The sequence below is a fragment of the Antrostomus carolinensis genome, unplaced genomic scaffold (genome assembly GCF_000700745.2).
Source record: "Antrostomus carolinensis isolate BGI_N321 unplaced genomic scaffold, ASM70074v2 scaffold859, whole genome shotgun sequence".
NCBI lineage: Eukaryota > Metazoa > Chordata > Aves > Caprimulgiformes > Caprimulgidae > Antrostomus > Antrostomus carolinensis.
This window is the reverse complement of record NW_010339078.1, coordinates 18,531-31,090: the sequence shown is the minus strand read 5'-3', so window position 1 is coordinate 31,090 and position 12,560 is coordinate 18,531. Positions and strand designations below refer to the sequence as shown.

The window sequence follows — 12,560 nt, the reverse complement described above, 5'->3', positions numbered from 1 at the left end:
GGCTGGCCAGAGGGGGTGTTGGCCCCGCCGGCCTCTGTCGCAGCCCCCCGCACCCCCTTCCTGGAGAGAAAGGGGGGGGAAAGGGGGGAGCAGAGCAGACCACGCTGCCTGGGGGAGGGGACACGCAGGCAAAACGCCGTGAGCAGCGAGGGTCTGGAGGAGAGGGGCTGTGCGTACAAGTTAAACCACGTTTAGGGGAGGAGTTCGGAGGAGCCGCCCCCTCTGCACTGAACACACGCCCTTTTCCTCTCGCCCGGTAGCGAATTGCTCTGCCCGGGTCGGTTTCTTACTGGTGTTTCCCCTCATTCCCTCGAGAGGGCTGATTTTAGGTCGTGGGGAGGAGGAAACCGTGGGCCATTTAGTTAAACGGGCTGTATTCTCCCCAGCAGTGAAGGAGGTAGGTCGTGGTGTTGGTGTCTTGAGTTAAACAGTGTTTGACCTGGAGTGTGGAGCTGCAGGGGAATCTTAACTACCTTGTGGAGTCGTGATAACTTTGAAAACCTACTGCATAGAGAACTTGCCATGTATCTGAAAGTTCCCGAGCAGGGAGGAGTGTGTTCTTTTTTACTTTTCTCTGGAAAGTACTCAGAGAGTGCACCTGTAATTTAAATTGTCTTTATAGAAAAGCTAAGAGGTTTCATAAGGTATTCTTTGAATGCTCTGTAATTTTCTTCCTTCTCAAGATACTTGAAGTAACTGGTTGTACTTTTATTCCTGGGTGTGGATCCGAGGTCTTTTGTCATAATAAATATGAAATTAATTGCGGCTTTAAAACTTACCTATATAAATTTATAGGTGGTAGTCTTTGTATTTAAGTAATATCTCTAATACATCAGATTTTTTAAAAATAAATGGAAAGTAGGACTATTTTGCTGAACAGGGAGGTTTGGCACAGTGATTAGTGAAACAGTTGGGGTTTTATTGTTTGTTTGGGTTTTTTTTTTAACCAGTAGTGTATTCCTGCATACAAATATAAAGGCAGATAAAGCTGGAAGTTGCAGTCTTAGAGAATTGTCTTGAGTCCAAAAGGTGGATTAAGAGGACTGGATCCACCCTGCTGTGGAGCATCAGGCTTTGGCCTTTTGGGAGGCGGGAGGTTGGACTCGATGGACTAGTGGTCTGATCTTGAATGACAGTGTCTGTGTTCTGAAACGCAGCCGCGATGTGACTGTGCTGCTCAGGGTGACACTTCACTATCCCTTCTGCTGGTGATTTTCTTGCCAGCACTGGAGTCTTGCTACAGGTGAGGAAAGTGTTGTACCTTTAAAAGTACAGCTTCTAAGATTTCTGGTGTAAAGTAACTTTGGAAGCAACCGTTTCTAACAAGTATTTTAAAATAAATCTGTAAAATCCTGCAGCGTTGGGAAAGACCTGACTGGTTTTACTGCCCATTGACAGCTACTGGTCTGCAGGAAAATTAAGTGCCAAAGTCCAGCGGGCTGTTAACAGTAGAAAACCTTTTGGCCCGTGTCAGGAATGGATCTAGCAATCTGCTGTCTGTTTGTACTTAACAACCCTGTCAGGGGACGAGCTGTAAATACTCAGTGGCTCGTACCGCGTGGCTCTGCTCGGTAGTGACTGGAGAAATCTCGTCATAGATTTAAATCCAAAACTTGAAAACTGGGTATTTTTTTTTTTCTGGATACCATAGCTTATTGGAAGTAGTAATATGGAAGAATAGTAATATGGAATATGGAAGTAATAATAGTAATATGGAATAGTAATAGGAATATGGAAGTCTGGTGAAAGGTTCCTCATCAGAGTAAGATTTAGTGTTGGAAAAGTTTTCCTCTATTCAGTGGTCTTGGAATTAATTTATTGTCTCTGCTAGTTTCTAGTGAATATATAAGCACCTAAAACAATGAACTTAATAAAAATACAACATATATCCCCAGTTTCTCTTCCACATGTCAGTAGAAGACTGCCTTAAGACTGGATCTGGTTGTTGAAATCAGTTGCTTTAAAATTGTTAAGAAGTAGTAATAAAGTCCTGGTATTTACAGGTGCTCAGAGCCAAGTGCTCTCTACACAATTTAACTTCCCCTGGGTGGATAGTGATGGTGTCTGCACTATTGTTAGAGAATGGCAAGAAGTGAAAAATAAAGGAACCTGCAGTTACTGAGGCTCTGCATCTTGTGGCTGACTCTTCTGAAGTACTGCAAAGACCCTTTGAGCTGCTGGTGGTGTTATTATGTCCCCATCTACTCTTGAATGCAAATGAAATAAAAAATAAATCATTTTGAGCCGCTCTCTTTATGTACAGCATCAATTAATGTGTCTTAAGGAAGAATTGTGAGTTTCCATTTGATGGAGCTTGCTTCTGCTTTTCCTTGCTGGTCACTTTCACTTGCTGGTACTCCTGTCCTGCAGGCATTGCAAAATGAAACAGCGTGGGCAAGTGTGGAAATCACAGGGGTTTTTTGTTTATTCATTTCAAGATTAAAGCCAGTTATGAATTGATCTGTCTCAGTGCTTCAGGGCTTTACCTACTTAATTTGTCCTTATTAGTAACTCTTGAATCCTGGTCTTGCATTGGCATTGCAGTGCAAGGGTGGTCCTTTGGAAATTTTACTTGCAGAAAAAACCCATATTTATCTATTCTATATAATTCAACTTGTTGCCAGTGTTGTACCTGGGCAATGTAAGGTGTGAATGTTGTTATCCTGGAAAACTTCCATGGAGTAGCAGGAAAGCAACACCTCCTTGGGGACTGGCATTTAACTTGACTAATAATGTGTGGTAGTGTCCAGAGATAAGCTACAGATGCTTTCCAGATAAATACAAAGATATGATCCTTGTTCTGAAAACTTCCAGTCTAAAGAGAAACAGAGAGCAAGGTAGAGGTACAATAAAAATCAAAACACCAGGAACAACGCAGGCTGCAGAATTGATTTTGTGTGTGTGTGTTTGTGTGTGTTGGGGTTTGTTTTTTCCACCCCTTGCTCTGCATCAGAACATTTCTATATTGTATTTTTAAATCTTCTCAGTTGTAGTTAGGCTCAAATGGAGGATGGGCACAAGACTGCTTAAACTGTTGCTGCATAAATCATTTAATTGTTTTATGGAGTTTCAAGTCATGTGTATCCCTAAAAATTCTGCAGATACCATGAGCAGTGCCTAGTCTTACAGACGTTTGGAGTTACACCAAGTCCAGACCCAAACAATGACCTCTGTAATTGGGAACCTCTAGTCGGTGAGTCTTGTTTGAGTACAGTTGTGCCAATTTTTTAATAGACTAACACCATAGTGACGTGTTTTAGGTCCATAACTGTCACTAGGCTTCCATGTTTCAACTCCTGATGCATAATTTTAAGTGAATGTCTGTTCATTTGAAGCCTCAGTCTAGCACTGCCTGTTTGTTTTGCACAACTTTGAAAATACCTATAAGAAACATTTCCTATCTATCTTTTTTTTCCTCATCTATGTATAAAAAAAGGCACCAAAGGGGTGTTTTTAATGGCAATATTTATTGATAATATGTTGACCTCAAAAGTGGGACACCTTTACCAACTGGAATGAGAACCAGAAAGTGAAACTGACCACTCTGTTGGTGCCAAACCTGCACCAAGCCTTCCAGGGGAAGAAAGGTCTGTAACTTTTTCACAAATGCTTAGTCTGATGGTTATATTGGCTAAAAACTGTAGTTAAAATAATAATAGTAAAAAAATCTCAGTAACCATTTAATCTGTCTTCCCCCCCCCCCCCACCTTGTTTACACTTTTAGAGGGGAAAAAACCCTAATACCTGATACTTATACCAAATCAAACATCTTACTAAATAACTATTGTTCTGCAGATGCTTACCAGAATGAAATTGGTGTTTTCACGTGTGAGATAGGTCAGGAGGCAATCTTTCAGGAAGACTACCTGTTGGAACAGGAATCTGAGTTCCTGGGCGGTACACCGTAACGAACCTCGCCAATAATTGTATTCCTAAATTGGTGTTTTAGGATATTCAGCCTGTGAGTGAGCAATTAGTGCTCTGTGGCATGTTGCTGTTGTACTTTGTTCCACTCACGCATACTCCGAAGCTTGGATGTGATTCAGCCTGTAGAAATCTAACGACTGGCCTTGCCTTCCTTTTGTTTGCTTTTTTATTGAGGAGTTGGGGGTTATTTTTTTGTTGTTTAGGTTTGGTTTTTTTTTTTTTACATTTAAGAGACTTGGTGTAGGGTTGAACTACAATAATTATGCTGCTTCATCTTTTGAAAGCTGCTGCTATAAACCATGAAATGAATAGAGGTACTTGTAGAGGAAAGTGACTTATAACTGATTTCAAATGGATCAACAGCCAGAATGCAACAGTGGCTTTTGGGGTGTCTTTCAGTTAAAGAAAGATGTGTCTTTCAATTAAAGAGAGATGTGTCTTTCCTCCACATCTTATCAGCAGTGCAGGATGTTAGTCACAAAGCCCAGTTCAGTTATGGGAACTGCCTGTGAAACTCACGTCGTGCTCTGCAGTGCAGGAGAGGGGAAGGGTGTTGTGGTTCGTGTGCTGCATGGAGCTTGTGTTGGCTTCTCTCTGCAGCGGTCCCCAAGTCTCTGATGCTGGGTACATCACTGAATCTGCAGCTTGCCTGACTTTTCTGGCTGTAAAAGTGAGTTCACATGTGTGGAGTCTGGGTCTGACTGGGGCGTTACCAGCTAGAACTCAAATGTAATTCCATTAGGTAGCTGTTGTGGTTCCTTGAGCAGCTGTATTACAGGGCAGTTATGTCTGGTCACTGAAGTAGTTGGGACAGGTGCTGAGGAAGTAGCCAGCAGCTACTTACATCTTGGTTTTTAGGTTTTGGCAAGTTAGAGAAACAGATGGAATTTTGTTGACCAGTGAGGCAGTTGATTTCAGCAGTAGCTGTTTGTGTAGTTCACTGATTTTGTTTAGAGCTGGCAGTTGTATTTACACTGTTAATGACACCTCGTTACCTGTGCTACTTTCACCTCGGTTAGAGAGCAGAGAAGGTGCTGATGTGGTCAAGAAAGTCTGAGTTCATGCTCATTTGCTGCCCAAAAGCATAGGTTGGGTTAAACACTTATCTTCTCCCCTTGTTGTGCCTAGTGACACAATTGTCACAGCTCTCTTGCATCTCGTTAGAGCATCAAAGTAACTAATTGAGAAAGCTCCTAGAAGCCCCTGGTAAAAACTTGAAATGCTTTAGAAACAGGGAACACGTGGGAAAAACAAAAATCTCGAGGGGAGGGTATGAGAGCAAGCGTGATCACATCGAGCTGTGAGCAGCTGAAGCTCAGAAAAGAGCAGTTAGGAAATGTTGATCTAATTCACAGTAATATTTGTGTACTTGTTTTATACCTGGGATCCCAGTCGTAAATGTCACAGCTTGGGGACAGGGTGTCAGGGGGAGCTCTGGCCTAAAGCTCACACTGATGGGTTCTGTAAATGCATCTTTAATCTTGGGGTGCAGATCCTGCTTTAAAACAGCGCCTGTACTCGTGTACTTGTAATCATGATGGATGTGCAGTTTTAATAATAATGGAATATATAATAATAATAATAATAACCACTGTCAGAGTGGTTCCAAAGGATGTTTATCAATATGGTGATCGGCGCTTTATATATATAAATATATATGTATATAAATATATATGACCCATGTAGCGTAGGTTAAGATGGCTCTTCCTCACTGCAATCATGAACCATAAGAATGTGTTACCTGTCAAAAAGCATTTTCAAATTCTGATATGATAATCCAGTCTGTTATAATGGTTCCTTAGGAAAATGCTGGGATACACAGTGTGTTCAATTTCTGACTTCAGAGGTATAGGTGGATTATTTATGAGAGTTTTCTTGGGATGTTTTTGGGCTACAGATCTTGCGCTAGAAGCAAGGATATGGAACTTTCTTGTTACTTGAAGAAAGCTTTTGTATCTCTGAGATCATGAATTGCTAATTTTTTCCTCTTCCCTCTGCTTTTTAACAGGAACAGGAAGGTGGTCGATTACTCCCAGTTTCAGGAATCAGATGATGCTGGTAAATGACTTTTTTTCTTAACAATATAATATTCCTGGGCTAGAACAGTTCACTCACTGCTTTGTATATTAATTGCTTTGCTTCTAGTCACATCTTTAACTTAAATTCTAAGGAGTTCTTGCTTTTCACAGTCTGAACTGTTAATAAGTATCTGAAAATATAATGATTCTCATATGTTTTGTATTAAACAAACAATGGTGATAGAAATCTTATTATTTAATGCTTGTATTGTTGTAGTGCCTTGAGGCTGTTGGCAGCAACTCTCTTCTTCCTTGGGTCTATGTTATGTTCTGTGGCAGAATCTCCCTGATCCCACTTTTTTCTACAGTAAAATATGTTTTATATTTATTTTAGTGGACTGTAGTTAATCCCATAAAGTCAGGCATTTTTGTGAATTGCAACTAAAAAAAAAATTAAAGATCTTTGTATGTTCTGTGTGAATTAACAAAATGTTTCTGGAAGCCATATGGAATATGTTTTGTGTTCTTAGAAAATAGACATTCTGCTACTGTTTGCTAAGTGAGGTTGGACTGATAATTAATGGAAACAAATATGCATAGTTCTTAATTGCAGGCCTGTTACTCATATTGTATAAGGAATTGTGTAATAGTTGTAAAAAGTTACGCTGTGAACTACTATGTAGCAACATATTTTTTCACTTCGTAGGACAGTAAATAAAGTATTTGCTGTTAAAAGCATGTAGAAATATATATGGATGTTAACTTTTACATAATAACTGTTTCTGATTAGATACTGTGTCCTCTTGTAAGGCTTTTTGTATGTTTCCTGATACTCTGGTGTCAGACTTGATTGTACACAGAATTTCTATCGTGCTGTTGGCAGAAGAAAAGGTAAATCACTAGTTGAAGACAGGACTTTGCTTCTATAAAGTTTTGTTTGAAGCTTTGTGATTTGTTGTTTTTTTTTTTTTGAAGGGGCTTCTTTTTGATGTGCATGAAATGATCAGTTTAAGTTATAGCTGAGGAAGTCATTTTGCTGGGAACTAGGAGTTTGATTCAAAACCATTTTGTACTGTCCCGTCCAGATGAAGATTATGGAAGAGATTCAGGTCCCCCATCCAAGAAAATCCGTTCATCTCCCCGGGAGGCTAAAAATAAGAGGCGATCTGGGAAGAACTCTCAGGAGGACAGGTAAAAGAAGCACTTCACCTGTTAAGAACATGTCTCCAAACCTTGTCCTGTATGTGGGGAGCAGTATCTTCTAAGAGGAATGATTGTAAGTAGAAGTCAGGATCTGCAGTGTAAGATACAGAGCCACAAAGCTTGTGTAACCAGCTGGGACACTGAGGTGTTTTTTTCTTATTCAAGTAGGCAGAGAAATCATGTGTGAAGTGCTTGTCACTAGCACTTCATTATTCACATGGCTTTACAGTGCTAGACAGTTGGAATGGGAAGGAGTATGATCCGAGGTACAAAACTTGGCAACCAGGTAAGTTAGTGGCAAGGTGCATTTCATTTTCCATGGGGTTTTTTTTTGTGTGTGTGTACACTCAGAGCATTCCTGTGGTTAAAGATTAAACAGGAGGGTACAGTGGCAGTTAGAGTAGGGACTGTTTGTTTGTTTTGTGGTTCTTTATTTCCCCGCTTCCTGTTTTGTCTGTTTCAAAAACAAAGTAACTTGTTTTGATAACTGAGTTGCTCCAGGACTGAGTTCTAAGTGATGCCCCTGTGAACAGTGAAAGGCTGTCCTGTAGAGTGAAGGTATCTTCCTTTCCCCAATAACTATGGTCAGCAAATGATTGCCATAAGACCTATTAACTCAGTTGACTGCTTTCATGACAGACATCAACTTCAGGGATGGAGGTTCTGCCAGCTGGTTCTTAAGCCCAAGGTGTCTCTATTCTGTTGCACTGTTTGCTGGAGTATAGGTGACGTGCCAGCAGGTAGGCTTAAGAGGCTTCCCCATCATGCTCCTGTTCTAGAAGGTGAAGGCTGAATGCAAATGGGAATATTTGCATGGTCCACCTGCTACTGTGAACCGAGAGGGAGAGGCTATTTTCACCCTTGCAAATGCCTGTAACACCTGAAATAAAAGATTTAATGGGTATGGCATATAAAGAAATGGGGCTAGGCAGCTCCCAAAGCAACTCAATAGTTGACCTCAATGTTCTGTTAGCTTTAGGGACTTTATTAAGTATGTAAGAACACTTCTGTGTGTGTCACAGAGGGCTTGCATGTGAAACAAACTCGTGTTTAAGTGACTGAAATCCTCAGTTGTCTGTATAAGACTGAAAATAAACAGGCCTGAGGGGCTGTAATGTGGCAAGTTATCTGAACTATTAGAATTCTTGAGCCACACTGTGTGTCAGCTCCAACTGCTAAATTTGAAGATAACAAAGGTTTGATCTGTGGTGTTTCTTGACCTTGGCAAACTCTGCACTTGAGCTGTTCCTGAAGCATATGTTGTACATCAGTGGCTCTCAACACCAGTTCTGCTTAAAACACTTGTTTATTCTCTGATTGGGGTGCATGTTCTTACATGCTGGAAGGAAAACCCTCTCTGGACAGTGGTAATGACTAATGATGGGGGTTTGGATAAGAGCAGAATGTTGGTACCTCCTTCACAGAAATACACTCTGAGGCTTAAAACCACTAGAAGGGAACAATGAAAGTCCATCAGAGATCAGATCGGTTGAGAGATTGTAGACCAAGTGTGTGCCAGTTAACTGGTGTACACAATGTACGTAGAATGAAGGAGTCCAAAGAAAACAATAACAAAGTGATGACTATAAATCTATTCAGAATAAAACTTTTTTCCAGTTTTAGACTCAACCGTTGCCTTATCATATAAAACTTGAAAATTCTGACTGTGAAATGGAAGACATCTGCATTATTGACAGGTTTCAGAGTGAAGTGCATGGTTCATCTCAACCTTGTTATTTCCTGGTTGGTTCACTTGACTGTCTGTCAGTTCGTATGTGATTCAGAGTTAGAACAGTATCTTTCCAACCATGATAACTACTTGTACAGCTGAGGAATCCTGAAGTGCAACAGGAAAAGTTGCATATTCCCAGTCTAAAGATCAGTTTGCTCTCTGATATTTTCTGTACAGCAGTGACTGAAATCTGAGTTAAAACAGCTGTCAAACCCTGTCTTTCTGTCCTTTTCAGTGAAGATTCAGAAGAAAAAGATGTGAAGACTAAGAAAGATGATTCACACTCGGCAGGTAACTTAACTACATTGTACTGATAGTGTATCTTCAAGGTAAAAAACAGTTTGTAAGAGTTACAGGAGTAGGATTTGACACAGGAAAGAAATGTTCTGACTAGAGAAGCCTGCACTTTTCTAATACACTTATCTTAAGCTGGGTGCTGCCTCTGCTGCTGTTACTTCCAGCCCTGGTTTGGGATAACAGATTTATTGTTTTTTTTCTATATATGATGCAGATACAAAGTTTGTCTTGACAGGTAGTTAGATATATGTTAATCTGTTCCCCGTAGTTCTTGTCTATATTTCAGAATAATACAAGAAACTTCACATTCGTACCTTTTCCTTCCAGATGAAGATTTTGGTAGTGAAGATGATGACTTAGGAGCAGATGATGGCAAAGCTGACAGTGATTATGAGAGCTCTCAAAAAAGCAAAAAAGGAAAAAAGGCTAAACCAGAAAAGAATAAGAGAGCAGCCTCCAAATCCAGGAAAAGGCCTGCAGGTAAAAAGAAAAAAAAATAATAAAAGGTTGCTAGTCTTTGCAGTGAAAGAACCTGCCCAGGATCATTGTTGGGTGACTACAGAAACCTGCTTATTAGGTTGAATGTGACCTGTGTTCTCCTCACAGCTCAGTTAGTTAATCAAGGCACTCACTGAATTTCTCATTAATGACTTGACCTTTGTCTTGCCCACATGTTACTTGAAGACCGTTAGGTGGTCTGTATTCTGTATCTTCATTATAACTTGGTGACTTTTGCTGCAGAGGACAGTGAGGATGAGAAAGAAGACCACAAAAATGTGCGTCAGCAACGACAAGCAGCATCCAAAGCGGCTTCTAAACAACGAGAGATGCTTATGGATGATGTTGGTAGTGAGGAGGAAGAACAAGAGGATGATGAGGCACAGTTCCAGGAGAGTGAGTACATGGGACTGTAAAAAATTACAATCAATGTGACATGGGTATGATACCAAACACAAGTTTACTGGTCTGGCCAGAGAGCAAAAGGAGTACAGTTTGCTTTTTGACTGACAGTGAAGACATAAGTTGTCTTGTGTTGCACATCTCACCAGCAGACCACGCTTACATTTCTGACACCTAGAATTTTTGTTCCAAGTCTGCAGTGAAGGTCTAGGTTTTTATAAGCAGCCCTAAAGCATTATTGTAAAGTTCTTAATGCTTTCTGCTCCTTCTTGCTATCCCATTAGTTCTGAGGCATTGATGCTGCTTTCAGGTGGTGTAAAAGTACTTTGTCCTTAAGTGATCAAAACAGGACAGTTTGTTTCATAGGAGATGGATTCAGCTGGTAATGAACCACAGTAAGTTCCTGAAATGCTGAGGGCAAACGTGATTTGAGAATGGAGTGAGAGTACCATTGAAAAGATCCCTCAACTTCTCTTTGTCAAGAGGTTCTCTTTATTTTGAGATGGGTTACTTATTAAGGAGATGGGGCATATTTTGAGGACCTCAAAACACTTGTCTGTTTCATCATACTAGTTCTTTATCCCTGCCAGTGTAAAATCTTCAGCTATGTCAGATTTCTTTATCCCAGTAGATAGGTGGAAGCTCCTAAGGTCAGAGAATCCTAGTTCCCTGTTTCTACATTTTTAACTGGTAGATCTCTCAACTGGATCTTCTGCTCCCTTTCTTTTTCTTTTTTCTTTCCAAAAACTTAAATTTCTTTGTGCTTTCAGCAGATTCAGGAAGCGATGAAGACTTCCTCATGGAAGATGATGATGACAGTGACTATGGCAGTTCAAAAAAGAAAAACAAAAAGGTCTCCAAGAAATCCAAGCCAGAGAGGAAAGAAAAGAAAATGCCGAAGCCCAGGCTAAAGGCTACAGGTGAGCCTGTGCAGAGAACCTTAGGCAGTTTGCTTTAGCAGCTAGCATTTTTTTTCTGCTACAGAAGACTCAGTAGAAATCTTGGTGCTGTTAGGCATTCACATATAATGTTGAAGGACTAATTCATATCACTTGCTATGATTTAAAGCAGCACTGTGAAGGTGGCTTTAATTTTTCCTTAATGAAGAGATGGAGTCAGTATCTCTCTCTCTCTCTCTCTCGTTAGCAAAAACTGCTAGGTGGCTTTAATTTTTCCTTAATGAAGAGATTGAGTCAGTATCTCTCTCTCTCGTTAGCAAAAACTGCATAGATTGCAAAACCTTCCCTGCTGAAAGGCTGCAGACCAACTTTATATGTATCATCATAGCCAAATAACATAATTTGTGGCTTTGTTTGGGACTTATGGACTTTGTGATGTTCTCAGGGTGGAGGAAGGTGGAGAAATCTGAACCACAGGAAAATTTGATGCATTTCTGCAGGAAATCTAAAATCGTAATGGCAACGTATGTACTGGTTTGACAAGAGGATAGCTATGTTAGTTTATTATGTCATACCCAGTAATTAGTCAGAACTTGCAATTAAATAGTTTTAAAATTTTGTTAGCTAACTTTTCAATTCAACTTTACTAATAGAGAGTGCAAAAAACACCATGTGTATGTTAGAGTCAAAGCAAAATGAAACCTGCTACTGAAGTGTCTTGTAAATCCTGTTTATATAAAACCATATGACTTAATTTTTGCCTTTGCTGCTGATCACAACTTCTATAAGCTTTTTCTTTTTTCAGTGACCCCCAGTCCAGTGAAAGGCAAAGGGAAGGCAGGCCGCCCCACAGCTTCCAAGGCAACGAAAGAAAAGACCCCATCCCCTAAAGAAGAGGATGAAGAGCCTGAAAGTCCCCCAGAAAAGAAAAAATCAGCCAGCCCTCCGCCAGAGAAGTCAGGGGATGAGGGATCTGAAGATGAAGCACCCTCTGGTGAAGATTAAATGGCAGTTTTAAAAAAAAAAAAAAAAAAAAAAAAGAAAAAAAAAAGAAAAAGGAAAAGAAAACATACTTAGGGGTAGAACACGGTTTTGGCTGTGGCTTGACTCATGGGCTTTGAATGCTGTCTTTACTTTCAGCTGTTTAATACAGTGTATCCTTTTTTTAATAAGAGGAAACCCTTATACAGTAATATTTTGAAGTCAATGTTCTCTGTTGGCCATTCCGTTCTCCCTCCCCCACCAAATCTGAAAGCCATTTGAGACAAATTAACAGACCATTTAAATATATATTTTTTTCAAGGGATACTGCAGTTGTGAAGCAATAAGGTTTGAGACTGATATGTGGAAACCATACTTACAAATCATTAAGTAGAATAGATTTCCCAGTGCTGGTAAGAGTTCTTTAAAACTATTCTTCTGTATTTGAATATGTGGAAAAAAAAAATGAACCTATGCTTTAACAGACTTTTGTTGATAAAATGTAGTTGATATTAATTCCAATTAAGGAAGAGGAAACATGGGGAGGAAACCTGTGTTTCTTGGGTTCAGGCATGTTTTTCACAGAAAGCAATCAAGAGACTT

The 12,560-nt window shown here is 40.0% G+C and overlaps 1 protein-coding gene across 1 annotated transcript; it reads left to right on the top strand.

Annotated features, from left to right (window-relative positions):
* Positions 1–3,101: 3,101 nt before the first annotated feature.
* Positions 3,102–12,006, top strand: NUCKS1 (nuclear casein kinase and cyclin dependent kinase substrate 1; the record flags this gene model as incomplete). The annotated part of the gene is made up of 9 exons (XM_010175699.1): positions 3,102–3,193; positions 3,796–3,904; positions 5,936–5,985; positions 7,031–7,136; positions 9,116–9,171; positions 9,505–9,657; positions 9,919–10,071; positions 10,851–10,997; positions 11,782–12,006. Coding segments are annotated over 9 exons (1,066 nt in total), but the record flags the coding sequence as incomplete, so codon positions are not given.
* Between the last annotated feature and the right edge of the window lie 554 nt (positions 12,007–12,560).